Source organism: Heloderma suspectum, chromosome 15, assembly GCF_057233095.1.
Source record: "Heloderma suspectum isolate Gila_16-S chromosome 15, 16-S_ref, whole genome shotgun sequence".
NCBI lineage: Eukaryota > Metazoa > Chordata > Lepidosauria > Squamata > Helodermatidae > Heloderma > Heloderma suspectum.
Genome location: NC_139472.1, coordinates 14,598,003 through 14,616,417, shown reverse-complemented (window position 1 = coordinate 14,616,417; position 18,415 = coordinate 14,598,003). Strand labels below are relative to the sequence as shown.

At 49.8% G+C, this 18,415-nt stretch overlaps 2 protein-coding genes across 2 annotated transcripts in view; one reads left to right on the top strand and one right to left on the bottom strand.

Moving 5' to 3' along the window:
- Nucleotides 1-18,415, bottom strand: part of LOC146335379 (uncharacterized) — an 80,852-nt gene that overhangs the window by 33,548 nt on the left and 28,889 nt on the right. The gene's annotated exons all lie outside the window — the stretch shown is intronic.
- On the top strand, nucleotides 866-16,831 carry CLDN19 (claudin 19). The gene is made up of 5 exons (XM_084822201.1): nucleotides 866-1,221; nucleotides 6,411-6,575; nucleotides 8,390-8,474; nucleotides 14,131-14,277; nucleotides 14,687-16,831. The coding sequence occupies exons 1-5, from the start codon at nucleotides 999-1,001 to the stop codon at nucleotides 14,718-14,720; spliced, it is 654 nt and encodes a 217-aa protein (XP_084678327.1). The 5' UTR covers nucleotides 866-998; the 3' UTR covers nucleotides 14,721-16,831.

The following is an 18,415-nucleotide window of genomic DNA, read 5'->3' as shown; positions in this document are numbered from 1 at the left end:
GCCACGGTTGCCACCCGCGCTCCAAAGCCTCCGAAGCGTCAAGCCCAGGGGAGGCTGGTGGCTCCGGTGTTAGTGGGGTGGGGCATCCGCTCCGGGTTTCAGTCAGAACTAGTGAGAACTCTGAAAGAAGGTATCCGAGCTGCCAGTCGATTTCCAGGCCCGTTTCAAAGTGCTGGTATGAACATTCAAAGCCCTAAACGGCTTGGGGCCAGGTTATCTGAAGGATCGCCTCCTCCCATATGTACCTGCCCAGATCCAAAGATCATCCTCATGGGTCCTTCTCTGGGAGCCCCCACCAAAGGAAGTGAAGCGGGTCGCTACCAGGAAGAGGGCCTTTTCTGCTGTGGCCCCCCAGCTGTGGAATGAGCTCCCTGGGGAGGTTTGCCTGGCACCTACGTTGTTCTCCTTCCGGTGCCAGGCGAAGACCTTGTCATTCTCCCCGTATTTTAGCATTTTAGCTTCCTAATCTTTTAGCTGTGGTGTACGAAATCTGCATTTTAAATCTCTGCATCGCTGCTAGGTTATATTCTGGTTGCACTGCTGTATTGTGGTTTCAAGCTTTTCGGTGGTTTTTTATGCTTCCCTCTGCGGTTTTAATTTTTGTGAACCGCCCAGAGAGCTTCTGCTACGGGGCGGTATAGAAACGAAATAAAGAAATACGTAGCTCTATTTGGGGGGCTGGGTTCAGCACCTGGATAGCTCCTTTGGAGTTCTGACCGAAAGCTGGAGCGGGTGCGGCGCCCCACTGACATCAGGGACACCCGCCTCCCCTGGCCAGGCCTTCTTCGGCCCGCCCTGGCTGGAGGGAGATCTCCTCCCCGCTCCGGGGCCAGCCTAGCCTCGGGAGAGAGGCGGGGAGCGCGCCGTCCCGCGCGGGGGCGGCCCCTGGCAGCCCTCGGCCTCAGCCGCTGCGGCGCGCCCCGTCGAAGAAGCGCGCCCAGTCTCCTGCCTCGGGCGCCGCGCAGCCGTCTCGGCCAGCCGTCCGCCGGAGGCTCGCCATGGCCAGCGCGGGGCTGCAGCTAGCGGGCTACTTTCTGGCGCTGGCCGGCTGGGTGGGCACCATCTGCTCCTCGGCGCTGCCGCAGTGGAAGCAGAGCTCGTACGCCGGCGACGCCATCATCACGGCCGTCGGGCTGTCCGAAGGCCTCTGGATGAGCTGCGCCTCGCAGAGCACCGGACAGGTCCAGTGCAAGCTGCACGAGTCGCTGCTCTCGCTCGACGGTGCGTCCGGGGCGAGGGGCGAGGGGCGGGCGAGGCGCGCCGGCTTTGCGCATCTCCGGGCGCGCGCGTCGGCTTGCGCCTTCCTCTCCTTTCGCGTGGAAAGCCTAGGGCGCGATCCTGCGCGTGTTTCGACCGGGAAAAATCCTCTGGGATCCGGAGACCTTGCCTGCTAACTCCCGCACTCTCTGCGCGCGTGTAACAGAAATGCGCTTTGCACCTGCTCCGGGGGCGCAGCCGTTTCCTGAGACTCCGCCTAAAGGCCGCGCTGCTTGAATGCACATCCCCTGTTTCAAGCCCCCGGCATCTTCCTCCCTGCCTCCCTTTACCCTGAAGTTTCGATCCAACGGTCCTCCAGACGGGGGACCTGCGCCTTTTGTTGTTAATCTGTCAAGCGCCACGGTGATGAGTTTATACCCAGGTGGAGCGGTAGCATTAAAAAAAAAAAAAGAAGTGCCGGAGGTGACCCTCTGGTGAGCCTGGGCCCAAACCCTGCCACCAGGTGGTGGCACGGAAGAGTTCTGGGGGAAGCGTGCCTGTGGGGCCTTGGTTGGCCTGATAACATGGCCCCGGTATCGTCGCTGGGATTTTTCTTATGGCGAAGCCCATGGCTGCCTTTGCTTTTTGTGGAGCTTTAGAACGGTCCACACACAAATCATGCAGAACTGAGGCACAGGCATGGGATGACTTGATCGTTAAAAAATGTGGCAGGTGAATGAGCAGCGGTTTAAAAATGTTTATATCTATCTATCTATCTATCTATAGCATCCTTCCCCAACCTGGTGCCTTCCAGGTGTGCTGGACTACAATTCCCATCATCCTGGCCAGCATGGCCCAGGCTGGCTGGGGATGATGTGTGCCCCAGTCCAACTCATCCAGAGGATACCAGGCTGGTTAAGGCTGAGATATAGGTGATACTTTGTGGAAAATACAGAGAGAAAGAGAGTCCTGTGGGACCTTACAGATATACAGCATGAGACTATGAGAGCTTGCTTGGAATTATGCCCTGCTGTGTCCAACGGGGCTTGTTCCTGGACCAGTGTGTGCATAGGAATGCAGCAGAATTCTGGTGCTCGGCTTATTATCCCCACTTGGCAGAAAGAATGAAAAAGGCAGACAGACCATGAGTTTCGGGTTGCTGCTTTTACTAGAAACCCAAGATTCACCAAGGAGAGCCTAGTGCAAAAAAATTCTGAGTGTAGGAATTTGTCTTGAGCAGCAGAACTTAATGGAGCTCACCGTCCTTGCACACTTCAAACAAGTGTTGCCACTTCCTTCATTTCAGCAGTATAATTTGATGGAGGGAGGGGAGTAATTTTGTTGTTGCTCTTGTGAAACAACTGGCTATCAGAAATCCTTGCAATCTCTACTGCAAGTCTCCCAGAGATCTCCCAGTGGGTCCAGATATACATTCCGCTCACCCTTGGAGTAAGATGACCTTCAAATAGTGCTGCCACTTTCTTTATTTCAGCAGTATAATTTGATGGAGGGAGGGGAGTGATTTTGTCGTTGCTACTGTGAAACGACAGTGCTTCCCCCATACCACTCACCAGTGCCTTTAGTAAGTGCAGTAAAGAAACAAAGTTTAAAATAAAGCATGAAAATGCAATGATGGGAGAGCAAACGAAACCTGTGGGATTACATCCTGTCACACACTTCTTAAAGGTACAGGACCCCTGCTAAACTAACAACGATGGCAAAAAAAAGAGAGAGAGAGAGAGAGAAAAGTGGCAGTTGGGTGTAATGTTTAGCCAATGAATCAGTAATGAATTGATTAAAACTCTTTTGGTCAATGAAACAGGGCAAAACAAAACGGCTGAAGATCCAGAATGATCCAGTGGAATAAAGAGATGAAGTCTTAGGATGCTGAAAAAATATATGTGGCTTTATTCCAAGGCTACTTCATGGAATAAAACCACATACGTTTTTTTCAGCATCCTGAGACTTCATCTCTTTAGTTCATTGGTTAAATTAGAGAGCTTCGGCTATGCGGTAGTATAGAAATGAAATAAATAAATAAATACATTAATTTAATTAAATTAAAGCAACAGCAAAACAGCCCCTGATTAACAAGGCAGCCATTTTTAAAGGATAGAAAGAAAATAATTATTTTTAATATAACTATGGATAAAAACCATGGGTGGCAGATATCATCTTAAAGCTAGAGGCATTCCTGCCTTCTCTCACATACAGAAAGCCTCTTCTAAACTTCTGTCTGCTGTGACATGAGTGGACATTAGAGGGTTCACGCAACACACTAACCCACCCAGTATGGGTTCTCATTGAACCGTGGATTATCATGTTGTCTGAACGCAGCACTTTTTCCACAGGGTGGGTTATCATGTTATCTGAACACAGCGTTTTTTTCCAGAGAGTTGCTCAATAATCATGCAGTGTGGCTTGTTAACCACGTTGAACAACCCAAGGGTCCTCAAGGTTGCTTGTTTGAGAAGAGTAAACCACACGGCATGGTTAACAAGCCACCCTGCAGAAAACGCGGGGCGTTCTGACAACACAATACCCCATGGTGGGTTAGCGTGCTGTGTGAACCCAGAGAAGATAATCCCTCCTCTCCTTCGAGATATTACACAATTGATAATGCATGCAAATATTTTCTTTATTTGATTTATATCCTACCTTTCCACCAACAATGCTGCTCCAGGCAGCTAACAATAAGAAGACGAAGATTAAAACAAAATGTAATTCAAACCATCATAAAAACAAAAATAAAAACAAACAAATTATGCAAATGCATATACAAATTTAGGGCGCAATCCCATGGCCACTAGTCAGTGGCTAGACGCATCGGATAGGTCAGTTCCCGGGAACCAACCTCAGAGCCCACGCTCTGAGGCTGGCTCCCTGAGAACCGACCTCCACCCCCTCCCGCGCTGCCTCATAGGCAGCACGGATCGGCCCCGCACTCCATACTCGTAACAGGAGTGCGGAGCGGCGAAAACAGGGCGTTCCTGGGGGCAGGGGGGTGGATGTGCCGCTCTAACGCTTCCTGTGCGTCGTCCAGCATCTCCCCCCACCCCCCGCTCCGACTTCCTGCAGCTAGACAGCCAAAATCAGCTAGCCACAAATGCAGGGCGGCTGAGGCGTGGAGGGGATGATCCCCTCCACACTGCTCCTGCCCTGCCTTGGATAGGCAGCTGCCTCTCCCGATAGGATTGCGCCCGTAATGAATCCATGAAAAAACCATTGCAGGGAGAGTGCTCACTTTCACCGTTTCAGTCAGCCGGCCCTGCCCTGCTTCACAATATTCCATTCAAGTCCCTCCCTCAGCCCAGTTTTTCATCTCCCTCCCCACGACAGCATTCTGCAGCAACTGAGCTCTTAGGGTTCCCCCCAACGCAGAAATGTTTTGTACTTCTGCAGCAGGACTGGAGCCTGTCGAGACTTCCCACTTGTGCACGGTTGCTGCAGTTTTGGCTAAAGAAGTAACAACACTTACAGGCTAAACATGGGAAACAGAGGAAATGATTAGTGTAATTCTCATGACCTCGTAATGCTCTTTCAACTGGTCATGGATGTGCAGCGCGTGTGGGGAACCCTTTTTCTGTCAAGGGCAACTTTTCTTCAGGGGATAATCTGTTGGAGGCTTCAAACTGGCAGAGGGTGGGGGCAAAGCCAAAAGTGAATGGGGCTGCCCCCTTTTCTCTCAGTCTTTCAGCTACACCCTTCTCTCCCCCCCCTCTCTCTCTCTCTGACACCTCTTTCTTTCTCCCCTCCCTCTTGATTAGCCATGATTATGTGTCAAAGAGCCCTTAGTCTTGTGTCAAAGAGCCCTTTCATAGGTTAAAGTGCCCTTTGCCTAAGTGTCAGCCATTGCAGCCAGCATTAAAGAGCCCTTCACCTATGTGTCTGTGAGTGGAACCAGGCTTAAGGAAGAGCCCTTTCCCTCCTGTGTCAGTGGGTACTGTGTGCCCTTTCACAGGCTAAAGAATCTTTTGTCCATGTGTTGATGAGTGGAGCTGAGACTAAAGAGACCTTAGCCTATGTGTCAATAGCCTGTTCACAAGTTAAAGAGCCCTTTGCCCATGTGTCAGTGGGTGAGAATTAGCAGGTGGAGCCAGGGTTAAAGAGTCGTTACCTTATGTGTCAAAGAGCCTGTTCGTAGGCTAAAGAGCCCTTTGCCCATGTGTCAGTGAGTGGAGTTGCCAGGGCTGGAGAGCCCTTTGCCCATGTATCAGTGAGTGAGAATCAGCAGGTGGAGCCAGGGTTAAAGAGTCGTTACCTTATGTGTCAAAGAGCCTGTTCGCAGGCTAAAGAGCCCTTTGCCCATGTGTCAGTGAGTGGAGTTGCCAGGGCTGGAGAGCCCTTTGCCCATGTATCAGTGAGTGAGAATCAGCAGGTGGAGCCAGGGTTAAAGAGTCGTTACCTTATGTGTCAAAGAGCCTGTTCGTAGGCTAAAGAGCCCTTTGCCCATGTGTCAGTGAGTGGAGTTGCCAGGGCTGGAGAGCCCTTTGCCCATGTATCAGTGAGTGAGAATCAGCAGGTGGAGCCAGGGTTAAAGAGTCGTTACCTTATGTGTCAAAGAGCCTGTTCGCAGGCTAAAGAGCCCTTTGCCCATGTGTCAGTGAGTGGAGTTGCCAGGGCTGGAGAGCCCTTTGCCCATGTATCAGTGAGTGAGAATCAGCAGGTGGAGCCAGGGTTAAAGAGTCGTTACCTTATGTGTCAAAGAGCCTGTTTGCAGGCTAAAGAGCCCTTTGCCCATGTGTCAGTGAGTGGAGTTGCCAGGGCTGGAGAGCCCGTTGCCCATGTATCAGTGAGTGAGAATCAGCAGGTGGAGCCAGGGTTAAAGAGTCATTACCTTATGTGTCAAAGAGCCTGTTCGCAGGCTAAAGAGCCCTTTGCCCATGTGTCAGTGAGTGGAGTTGCCAGGGCTGGAGAGCCCGTTGCCCATGTATCAGTGAGTGAGAATCAGCAGGTGGAGCGAGGGTTAAAGAGTCGTTACCTTATGTGTCAAAGAGCCTGTTCGCAGGCTAAAGAGCCCTTTGCCCATGTGTCAGTGAGAGGAGCCAGACACCCCCATTTTTATGTTTATTCTAAATAGCTCCTGTTAAGAATTAGCTCCTGACTGGAGCATTACAGACATCACCGTAGTGCCTCATTTTGAGAGACAGTTAATTGTGCAAATGTTCTCCTCCTTTGAAAGTTGCAAAGACCAGTGCCTTCTTGCTTTACAGTTCATATCCAGACTTCCCGTGCCCTCATGGTTGTTTCTATACTCCTGGGCTTCGTGGGGGTTGTCGTCAGTGTAATCGGAATGGAGTGCACCAAAGTTGGGGATGAGAATCCTGTGGCCAAAAGCTGGATTGCTGTTATGGGGGGCGTCTTCTTCCTGCTAGCAGGTAAGCTAAATGCTGGAATGCTCTTCTGTGGCCTGGAAGTTGCCTAAACCAATAACACTGTGTGAAAACCAGTAATCTATTATTCCTCAGTAGTGAAGCAATAGAGAGCACATGCTCTGAGAACATCCATGGGGGCCAAAGATCTTGTTATATTGGCACTTAAAGGAAGTATTCTTCAGCATGGGGGAGATTAAGCTTGTTTTCAGGGTAGACCAAAAAAAGCCAGGTATCAGCTTGCTTGGAGGCTTAGTAAGGGCAGTAGGCCAGGCAGAGACACAATATAGACATTTCTCCTGTGGCCATGAAGTTCATCAACCATTCAATAATGCTGTGGGAAGTGGGGGTGGAGGGGGAGAATTGAGGACACGTGATATAGGATAGCAACAGCTAGGGAGGTCAGAGAAATCTGCAACGGAACCAAATGTGTTTGGATTTTCATGAATCCCACCTGGGATTCCGCAGCAGACCGGCTTTTCCCCTGTTGGGTGGATTCTGCAGACTCGTAGATCGTTTTTGTAAATTTCTCGAATTTTGTGCAAATTCCATGGTAGAGAAATATGCAGAATAAGAAACTCGACCAAAAATGCGTATTTCCCCCATAGGCTAAAGCGTGAAAATGCACATTTGGGAGGATTTGCGCATAATCACACGTGCACATTTGCGCAGATGCGAATTTGATCAGATTCAGAATTGACAAAAATATAACTCCATCAATGGGTGGACGACAAAACAAAAAGCGCCTGGCAACCCGCAAAACGCAGATGGAACAGGTTTTACACAATCCATATATCCCTAGCAGCAGCCGTAGGACAGAAAGACCAGCGCTATTTAAAGGCAGCCACCAGCGTGATCACATCACTCCGGTGCTGAAGGAGTTGCACTGGTTACCAGTTATTTTCCGGGCCAAATTCAGGGTGTTGGTTTTGACCTTTAAAACCCTATATGGTTCCGGCCCAGCCTATCTTAAGGAGCACCTCCAGCAACATCAGACAGGCCGCTGAACAAGATCAGCCTCAGATGGCCTTCTCTCTGTCCCATCAGCCAGGACAGCTAGACTGGTGGGGACGAGGGAGAGGGCCTTCTCTGTGGTGGCCCCCACTCTGTGGAACTCCCTCCCTAGGGAACTCCGCCATGCCCCCTCTTTAATGAGCTTCCGTCGTGCATTAAAAACGTGGTTGTTCAGGCAGGCATTTGGGGTGGGTTAGGGTATTTTTAGAAACCTGATGTTTTTAACGTAGAATTTTATTGTTTTAAGCTGTTTTTATTGTTGTACATCACCCAGAGTGGCTGTGTGACCAGCCAGATGGGCGATTAATAAATTAAATAAATAAATAAATAAAATAAAACACCTCCTCTCCCTCAACTGTCATCTTTTATCTGCCATTCCACCTGATTGCAGCAGAGGGAGCGATGGGTCAGTAGGCCCCATTCCATCAGCTCAGCTGAGAGATCAGTGCCATTCAGCTCCCCCTGTCCCTGAACTCTTTCCATTATAAGACTTCCGTAACTTTTAGGACTGGTGCCTGACCTTGCTTGTCATCCCCTTCCCTCCCCGTGCCCCCTTTTTGTGTTGTGTCTTTGAGATTGTACGTCACAGGGCAGAGACTGTCTTGCTTGTTACTGAGCTCTGGGACAACACTGTATTGGGACTTCAAATTTTTGTGCCTGTATGTTTTCCTCTCCGTAGCAGCTCTGGCATCGAGGGTGGGCGATTTGAATCGGGGTTACAGGAGAAAGGGTCCACGTGGTGTAACATGTCACAATATTCTCCCTTGTAAGCTGGATCATTTGGTTTTGTTCCTCTCTGCCCCCAGGTCTGTGCACAGTGACAGCAGTTTCATGGTATGCTGCACGGGTGACGTATGAATTCTTCAATCCCAACACGCCAGTCAATGCCAGGTGAACAGAAGGCGGGGCGAGGCCTGCAGCAGCCATGCCAGGAACCGGATCCAGGGTGTTTTTTCAGAAATCATAAGCCCTATTCAGGCCTTAATTTTCCTCACGGGATTGGAATTGTGAAGGACAGTGGGGATGAACAGACAGGTTCCGCCCCTTCTGTCTCTCCCCCCATTGCAGTCCACAAGTCCAGCTCCACCACGACCCACTGCCACCCCTGTTGCCTCCGCTTGACGCTGAACCCTGGAAAGTCGGAGTTCCGAATCGTTTGGAGAGCCTAGGACAGCCTCCCCCAACCTTGTGCCCTCCAGATGTGTTTGACTGCAACACCGGGGGCTGAGAGTTGTGATGTATCTCATCCGGAGGACACGAGCTCAGGGAAGGCTGATCTGGACAGTCACTCTCCAACTTGCGGTAGGCATCAGGGATGACCATGGGGGTGGAACTTGAGTGCCCATCCCCTCTGCCTCACCGCGTGGGCAATTTAGAACAGGGGTGGGCTGAAAGTAGATCTCCAGACGTTTTGGCCTTCAGCTGCCAGCATTCCTGACCATTGGCCAGGCTGGCTGGGGCTTCTGGGAGCTGAAGTCCAAAACATCTGGATGTCTACTTTTTGCCCACCCAGTTTAGAACATCTGAATAGGGCTCTAGTCAAACTAGGTGGTAGATTTATGCATTTTAAACCCAGATATGCCTTCGATGGCATAGAAAGAGGTGGCCAGGGTAAGATTTAAACCACAAAAGTAGCATGCAGGTGAGGAATGCAGAACACTTCCCCCCTGACTGAAGGTGAACTCCCAGCAGCCTCTCTCCCTGCCTTATGTTTGTCTCCCATCCAAACTGACATCTGATATGGGGAGTTCAGGTGAGGCCACCTGGGCAGGTATAGGCCCTGGAGAGGGAGATCATGGCTGGGGAGGGCTTGGGTGCCCTTTATTCTGTTAATTTTTATTGATTTATACCTTCCAAAGAACTCAAAGCAGTGTTCATGGTACACACTTACATACACATTATTTTCATGACAACCCTACAAGGTAGGTTAAACTGTAAGAGGGTGACAGGTCTGAGGTCATTGGCGACCTTCATGCCTAAGCAGGGATTAGAAGGCAGGTCTTACCAAGTCTAGTCGGGCATTCTGATTCCAGTGCCACACTGGTACCTAAAATCAGGTTTGAAACTGGGGATGTACGCTTTGTGTAAAATCCATTCTGTCTGCATTTCACAGATTGTCAGGGGCCTTTCATTCTGTTGTCCACCCATGACGGAATTGGATTTGTGTGTTTCTACATTTGCACAAATTCGCATTGCGCAAATGCGCGGTTGCGCAAATCTGCATGTGCAAAAATGCGCATTTCCCCCCAAATGTGCATTTTCACACTTTTGCCTATGGGGGAAATGTGCATTTTTTGCCAGGTTTTTTTATTTGCGTATTTTTCAGTGATGAAATTTGTGCAAAATTCAGGAAAATTAGAAAACCAGTCTGCCAGTCCGTGGAATCTGCTCAACGGGGGAAAACCGGCTCTGATGCAGAATCCATGGGTCGGATTCATGAAAATCCAAACTCAGTTGGTTCCGTTGCAGATTTCTCTGACATCCCTAGTTGTAACACACTGACCCACTGCTGGGAGGTCTGGTGTGGCTCACATGGTCTCTGCAGTCAAGATCAGGAGGTTTAAGCTGGGGCATCCATTCCAGGGACCGGAATGGAAGTCTGTGTTCTCCGACTCATGGTCTTTCCAATCAGGATCCTCCTGGAGGGGCACAGGAACGATCTGGGGCTGAGAACCCTGCAGAAAGAAGGTTCTTATCAAGGTGTCAATCAGTGGAGACTGGTGGCTCCAATGTCAGTGAGGTGGTGAATCCAATCTGGGTTTCAGTCAAATCTAGTCAGAACTATAAAGGAGCTATGCGGGCACCTTGGATGGCTCCTTTAGCCTTCCGACTAGTTCTGGCTGAAACCTGGAGCAGATGCACTGCCCCACCAACTCCAGAGTCACCAGCCTCAACTGTTGTCATTACAAATATCAGTAGAAAAGAGAAATCTCTGTCGGGCAGGACAGAATTCCCCGTGGCTTGTTGATCTAGGGAGTATGACCCTTAGAATGCATGTGAAAAGGCCTGGTTATGAATCCTGGGCGAGCCCTGCCTTTCTGGATAGCAGAGTGGTGGAAATGACACTGGAACCAATGGGCCCACTGACTGAAAGCCCTTCTCTGAATATATAATACAAAGTCTGTAATATAAAGGATTCATTACATTCACAGTAGACAGGTTTGTCAGCAGCTCCTATTGACCCCGATAGCTCAGTGAAGCCATGACTGACCAGCCCCTATTGACCACGATAGCTCAGTGAAGCCATGATTGACCAGCCCCTATTGACCACGATAGCTCAGTGAAGCCATGATTGACCAGCCCCTATTGACCACGATAGCTCAGTGAAACCATGATTGACCAGCCCCTATTGACCACGATAGCTCAGTGAAACCATGATTGACCAGCCCCTATTGACCACGATAGCTCAGTGAAGCCATGATTGACCAGCCCCTATTGACCACGATAGCTCAGTGAAGCCATGATTGACCAGCCCCTATTGACCACGATAGCTCAGTGAAGCCATGATTAACCAGTCCCTATTGACCACGATAGCTCAGTGAAGCCATGATTGACCAGCTCCTGTTGACCACGATAGCTCAGTGAAACCATGATTGACCAGCCCCTATTGACCACGATAGCTCAGTGAAACCATGATTGACCAGCCCCTATTGACCACGATAGCTCAGTGAAACCATGACTGACCAGCCCCTATTGACCACGATAGCTCAGTGAAGCCATGATTGACCAGCCCCTATTGACCATGATAGCTCAGTGAAGCCATGATTGACCAGCCCCTATTGACCACGATAGCTCAGTGAAACCATGATTGACCAGCCCCTATTGACCACGATAGCTCAGAGAAACCATGATTGACCAGCCCCTATTGACCACGATAGCTCAGAGAAACCATGATTGACCAGCCCCTATTGACCACGATAGCTCAGAGAAACCATGATTGACCAGCCCCTATTGACCACGATAGCTCAGTGAAACCATGATTGACCAGCCCCTATTGACCATGATAGCTCAGTGAAGCCATGATTGACCAGCTCCTGTTGACCACGATAGCTCAGTGAAACTATGACTGACCAGCCCCTGTTGACCACGATAGCTCAGTGAAGCCATGATTAACCAGTCCCTATTGACCACGATAGCTCAGTGAAGCCATGATTGACCAGTCCCTATTGACCACGATAGCTCAGTGAAGCCATGATTGACCAGTCCCTATTGACCACGATAGCTCAGTGAAACCATGATTGACCAGCCCCTATTGACCACGATAGCTCAGTGAAACCATGATTGACCAGCCCCTATTGACCACGATAGCTCAGTGAAACCATGATTGACCAGCCCCTATTGACCACGATAGCTCAGTGAAACCATGATTGACCAGCCCCTATTGACCACGATAGCTCAGTGAAGCCATGATTGACCAGCTCCTGTTGACCACGATAGCTCAGTGAAACTATGACTGACCAGCCCCTATTGACCACGATAGCTCAGTGAAGCCATGATTGACCAGTCCCTATTGACCACAATAGCTCAGTGAAGCCATGATTAAGCAGTCCCTATTGACCACGATAGCTCAGTGAAGCCATGATTGACCAGCTCCTGTTGACCACGATAGCTCAGTGAAACCATGATTGACCAGCCCCTATTGACCACGATAGCTCAGTGAAACCATGATTGACCAGCCCCTATTGACCACGATAGCTCAGTGAAACCATGATTGACCAGCCCCTATTGACCACGATAGCTCAGTGAAACCATGATTGACCAGCCCCTATTGACCACGATAGCTCAGAGAAACCATGATTGACCAGCCCCTATTGACCACGATAGCTCAGAGAAACCATGATTGACCAGCCCCTATTGACCACGATAGCTCAGAGAAACCATGATTGACCAGCCCCTATTGACCACGATAGCTCAGTGAAACCATGATTGACCAGCCCCTATTGACCATGATAGCTCAGTGAAGCCATGATTGACCAGCTCCTGTTGACCACGATAGCTCAGTGAAACTATGACTGACCAGCCCCTATTGACCACGATAGCTCAGTGAAGCCATGATTAACCAGTCCCTATTGACCACGATAGCTCAGTGAAGCCATGATTGACCAGTCCCTATTGACCACGATAGCTCAGTGAAGCCATGATTGACCAGTCCCTATTGACCACGATAGCTCAGTGAAACCATGATTGACCAGCCCCTATTGACCACGATAGCTCAGTGAAACCATGATTGACCAGCCCCTATTGACCACGATAGCTCAGTGAAACCATGATTGACCAGCCCCTATTGACCACGATAGCTCAGTGAAGCCATGAGTGACCAGCCCCTATTGACCACGATAGCTCAGTGAAGCCATGATTGACCAGCTCCTGTTGACCACGATAGCTCAGTGAAACTATGACTGACCAGCCCCTATTGACCACGATAGCTCAGTGAAGCCATGATTGACCAGTCCCTATTGACCACAATAGCTCAGTGAAGCCATGATTAACCAGCCCCTATTGACCACGATAGCTCAGTGAAGCCATGATTGACCAGCTCCTGTTGACCACGATAGCTTAGTGAAACCATGATTGACCAGCCCCTATTGACCACGATAGCTCAGTGAAACCATGATTGACCAGCCCCTATTGACCACGATAGCTCAGTGAAACCATGATTGACCAGCCCCTATTGACCACGATAGCTCAGAGAAACCATGATTGACCAGCCCCTATTGACCACGATAGCTCAGAGAAACCATGATTGACCAGCCCCTATTGACCACGATAGCTCAGAGAAACCATGATTGACCAGCCCCTATTGACCACGATAGCTCAGTGAAACCATGATTGACCAGCCCCTATTGACCATGATAGCTCAGTGAAGCCATGATTGACCAGCTCCTGTTGACCACGATAGCTCAGTGAAACTATGACTGACCAGCCCCTATTGACCACGATAGCTCAGTGAAGCCATGATTAACCAGTCCCTATTGACCACGATAGCTCAGTGAAGCCATGATTGACCAGTCCCTATTGACCACGATAGCTCAGTGAAGCCATGATTGACCAGTCCCTATTGACCACGATAGCTCAGTGAAACCATGATTGACCAGCCCCTATTGACCACGATAGCTCAGTGAAACCATGATTGACCAGCCCCTATTGACCACGATAGCTCAGTGAAACCATGATTGACCAGCCCCTATTGACCACGATAGCTCAGTGAAACCATGATTGACCAGCCCCTATTGACCACGATAGCTCAGTGAAGCCATGATTGACCAGCTCCTGTTGACCACGATAGCTCAGTGAAACCATGATTGACCAGCTCCTATTGACCACGATAGCTCAGTGAAACCATGATTGACCAGCCCCTATTGACCACAATAGCTCAGTGAAACCATGATTGATCAGCTCCTAGCAGGACCCCTCCCACAGGGGTAGTCCTGCTCATGAAAACCTGATGGCAAAACCCATTATGATCATAAACATTCTCTTAAGCTCAGAGAACACTGACATCTCTGCTGCCTGCCCTGCCCTAATCTATCCTCCCTGTTTACCCTAGGTACGAATTTGGACCTGCTCTCTTTGTGGGATGGTCGGCGGCCAGCTTGACCCTTCTGGGAGGCGCCTTCCTGTCCTGTTCCTGCCCCAAGCCAGGACAACGGGGTCAGCAGTACTACCGGCAATCACAGCCTTCAACGGCTAGAGAGTATGTCTGAACTAATCTGGCTGTACTCGAGAGAGAAATTCATTCCTTTACCTATCCATGAACTGGAGGGACCAAGCTGCTTCTTGCAGCCCCAGCAGGCTGGAAATTCAGAGGCACAATAATTTCTCCGTTGGGGTGCTCTAGCAGCTCGAACTAGACGGCCTTCAGGCCTCTTCCAGCTTTATGATTCTATGGTTCTCAGGGGGAGGGTGTGTTCTTCTCAAATTCCATGCTGTGACAAACTTTGCAATGTTCACCCACTCCCGAGCATGGTGGCAGGGAGGAGTGCTGACTCTGTGTGTGTGTGTGTGTGTGTGTGTGACCCCTACCCCACATTGCATTTATGGGCACAAAACTAACAGCCCCCTTCTTTTCTTTTCTTTTTTTAAATTTTCCCTTTATTTTTCAGACCCACTGTAAAAAGGGGAGAGCAGTGTGTATAATATCTTCAGGGGGAGACACATGGTGCTTGGCTTTCCCTTCCAAGAGACCAAAATGACTGTAGCAAGGACTTTAAAAACTGTACCCCAAGACCTGTTTTCTCTGTCGGGAAACAAAACCAAAGCTCAGAATCAGAAATACCAAACCGAGAACGAGAGCTACTGTTCTTGTAATGTAAACATTGCATTAACTTTTCCTGTGGTACTGTCTCTATGCCTCTTGACAAGATGCTCGGAATAAAAAGAAACACCACTTTGTTTCTAATGTTTTGTACTAAAAGATGTCTCATTAAAATATTTTTATGGCCAGCTTTCTAAATGTCGTTGTATCCCTCTCCCACCGCCCCTGCCCCACTGGGATTCTGAGCTGTCTTATATCATTTTGCTGCGTGGCCCACCAAATTCACCGTCCTATTTGGAGGAAGTGAATGTCTTCATATAAAGAGGCAGGCTTGTGAAGGATCCCACCTCACCGAGCCTCAGGAGTCCCAGTGACGAAGCATCAAGGGAAAAAGAAGTTAAGCATACACCCGAATTAAGCACATGTGCGAGTTTAGCAACAGGGTGAGGACGCCAGGACCATCATTGCTTCCCCACCTTTTCCTAGTAAATAGCATAGTTTTCCAGTTAAACAAACCCAGTAATAATAACAAAAGAAAGAGCTAGCATGCACATATCCTCTGGAAGGGGTACATTAAACCCACCCTCTTCCATAGCCTCCATAATTCCAAGAGTCCACCAGTAGGTAGCTTGTATTTGTAAGTCTTTGCCTCCAGTCACAGCACTGAGGCCAAAGGAGCATATAGACTCCCAACTCAGGGAAAGGAAGTGCACCTTCCTCCCCCACTCCCTGGCTTACGAAAATGTCCAGCTCTCCCCTTCTGAAGTACCAGCCTTCACCAATTTTCTTCACTAGCGGTTGGCCATTCCTAGGGAAGTAGCTCTCCAGACCAAGCTGTGAGTGTGGCTTTTCAGGTGCCTCCGAGAAGGATGCTGAGCCCTAGCTTGGATACGCCTGAGGCCTTCTGGTGAATGCCCACTGGTAATTTCCAGGTCTCCCAGTAACAGAAGCCCTGATTGGTAGTTGCAGGTGAAGCCCCAGCCAGCCTGGCCAATGGTACGGAATGCTGGGAGCTGAAGGCCAAAACGTCTGGAGTTCTCCTTTCGGACCACCCCTGTTCTAAATTGCCTATGCGGAGAGGCAGAGGGGATGGGCACTCAAGTTCCACCCCCATGGTCACCCCTGACGCCTACCGTGAGTTGGAGAGTGACTGTCCCGAGCAGCCTCCCCCTCCACCATCTGCCTTGGCAGAAAGTGTCTGTCCGCCCTCTTGCCAGCAACTCTCACCAGACTGCTTTCCCTTCTTTTGCTCTTCCCACCACCCTCTTCCTGCTCCTTCCCAGAGTTATCTAGCAGCATCTGGACGAGGCCCAGCTGTTGCTGCTGAGGCTTCACACACCCCCCACACACAGCTGTACTGTGCTACCCTTAGCAGCTCGAGTCATCTCCAGGTAGTGCTCCTTTTTAACTTCATACCCAAACCCGGCTGCTTGCTACTTCTATTGCCTGGGACTTTTCAGCAAAAGAAGGTGACTTGGTCCGGTGAGTCCTGGTGGGCTATTACAGCTAGAAAGCCAGCAGAGGGTGCTGACTGTCCAGTATATTGCACTGAGCACCACGTGTATGAGTATTGCCAGCTGGACAGAGGTTGTGGGTGTGTGTTTGGTGGAAGGAGCTCCTGGCTCTCAGGGAACAAGGTCATAGAGGTGCTGACCTGCAGCAGCCGAGAGAGGCAGAAAGACTGGTGGACAGGACCTTCAGGGTCCGATTAGCGAAGTCCCGATCCCTGAGTGACAGCCCCTCTGCTGCCACAGAGAATGGGGGGCAAGAAGGGCCTCATTCTGAGGAAGAGGGAAGTGATCCCTTAGAACAGGGGTGGGGGACCTCTTTCAGAGAAGCTCTCAGGGGCCACGCTCCAGTGGTGGGTAAGGCTGAAGACCAAGGGGGCAGGCCAGAGGCAGAAGGAGTGAGATCCGAAATGCAAAAAAAGAGTAGTGCATTATACCGTAAGGCTCTTCCTGCTAAGCCATCCGAGAGGCGTTTCAACCTTTCAGAATATGGGAAAAACTGCACCAAAGCGGGGAAATGGTTTGGTGGTTGGGGAAAAGGGGGCGAGGCCAGGGGGAAAGCACAGGGCCCTCTGGGGAACCTTGGAGGGCCAGATTGGGGGGTCAGTTTTGGCCTCTGGGCCTGAGGTTCCATACACTCACCTTAGAAGAGATCCATTCCTCAGAAGATGAACAAATACCCTCTTGCAACAAGGATATGCATCCCAAGGGGGGGGGCTTGTGGTAGTGGGAGACGTGATCATTGCACGTCTGGTGTGAAGGGTGTGAATTACAGCTGTGCACAAATGGCCCTGCAAAATTCTCCACCCTATTTGTGGGCAGAGAAATTGGGGGAACAATGTCACCGAATTTCTCCAGGGGGAGGAGAAATTCTCCACAGTTCTTCACAGGTCGGGCTCACCATTGACAGGGGTTGCTGCACAGTTTCTTTCTTTGTCCATAAGGGTTTTGGGGTTTTTTAACGCTGAAACATTAACTGTGTTGGTAGGCTGGTCCTCATTTTGCATCTTCCAGAATGCAGGTGTGAGGGGGGCAGAGTTGTGTCCCGCTCCTTAAGTTTTCTTCCCTCACGAAAGAGGCTTCCATTATTCTACCTCATTCTCAGGGTGTTTTTCAATTTATTTCTGTGGTGTTTTTGAGCTTACCTCATCACAGCTAGCCTCCCAGGCTGCCTGCATTTCCAGAGCTGAAAAAACCCTAAGGGAGGAATTACTTCATGATCCCTTCTCCTGGGCTTTAATGGAAGTTTGAGGAGGCTACAAGCTAACAGAGAGATGATCGCAGAATGAAAGACAGAGCACTCACACACATTCCTTGGCCACCTTCTCAAAGCAAGGTAGGCACAAGAACCTCAAACCCAACCCATGAGAATTTCTCCGAAATTTCTTCGGCACTTAATTTATTTTCGAAAGCGATTTTTTTTCTATCAAATGGAAGGAGAATGGTCGGAAAAAATGTGGGAGGAATTTTCGGCACAGCACTAGTGTGGATAACACATATTGTCTAGATTGCTTTGTAGGTAGAGCTGGGGTAGAGTCAGTGATCATGGTGCATGTTGGTACCGATACGGCGGGGAAACTGAGCCATCAGGTCCTAGAAGCCAATTTAGGTTGCTAGACCGGAGGTTGAAAGCCTGCAGGGCCGGGCCAAGACATTTTGCTACCTAAAGCAAAGGACAAGATGGCATCTGCTTCCCAGTCCACATAAAGAAGTTGACTGGACTGGCAGCTGAATCTTACTTAAGCCTTACAATGGGATAGCACCTTCCACCACAGCTGAGGCATGAGGCTATTTTAGGGGGCCCAGGACAAGATTTGTGGTATACACAGCTCTTTCCTCCAAGCGTGGTTAACAAGCGGTGTCAAGGAAGCTATTGGAGAAAAGAAGGCTTCCCTCAGAAAACAGAAGTCTTGCCCAAATGAGGAGAACAAAAAGGAACACAAACTTGCAAGAAAGAAATGCAAGCAGACAACAAGAGATGCAACAAAAGCACATTTTGAGTAGCATGTCACTAATAACATCAGGGCCAACAATAAAGAATTTTTGAAATATATCAGAAGCAGGAAACT

Coding starts and splice junctions, on each gene's coding strand:
- CLDN19 (XM_084822201.1), top strand. CDS start 999: ATGGCCAGCGCGGGGCTGCAGCTAGCGGGCTACTTTCTGGCGCTGGCC. Junction 6,576..8,389: donor CGTCTTCTTCCTGCTAGCAG/GTAAGCTAAATG, acceptor CTCTGCCCCCAG/GTCTGTGCACAGTGACAGCA. Junction 14,278..14,686: donor CAGCCTTCAACGGCTAGAGA/GTATGTCTGAAC, acceptor TTTATTTTTCAG/ACCCACTGTAAAAAGGGGAG.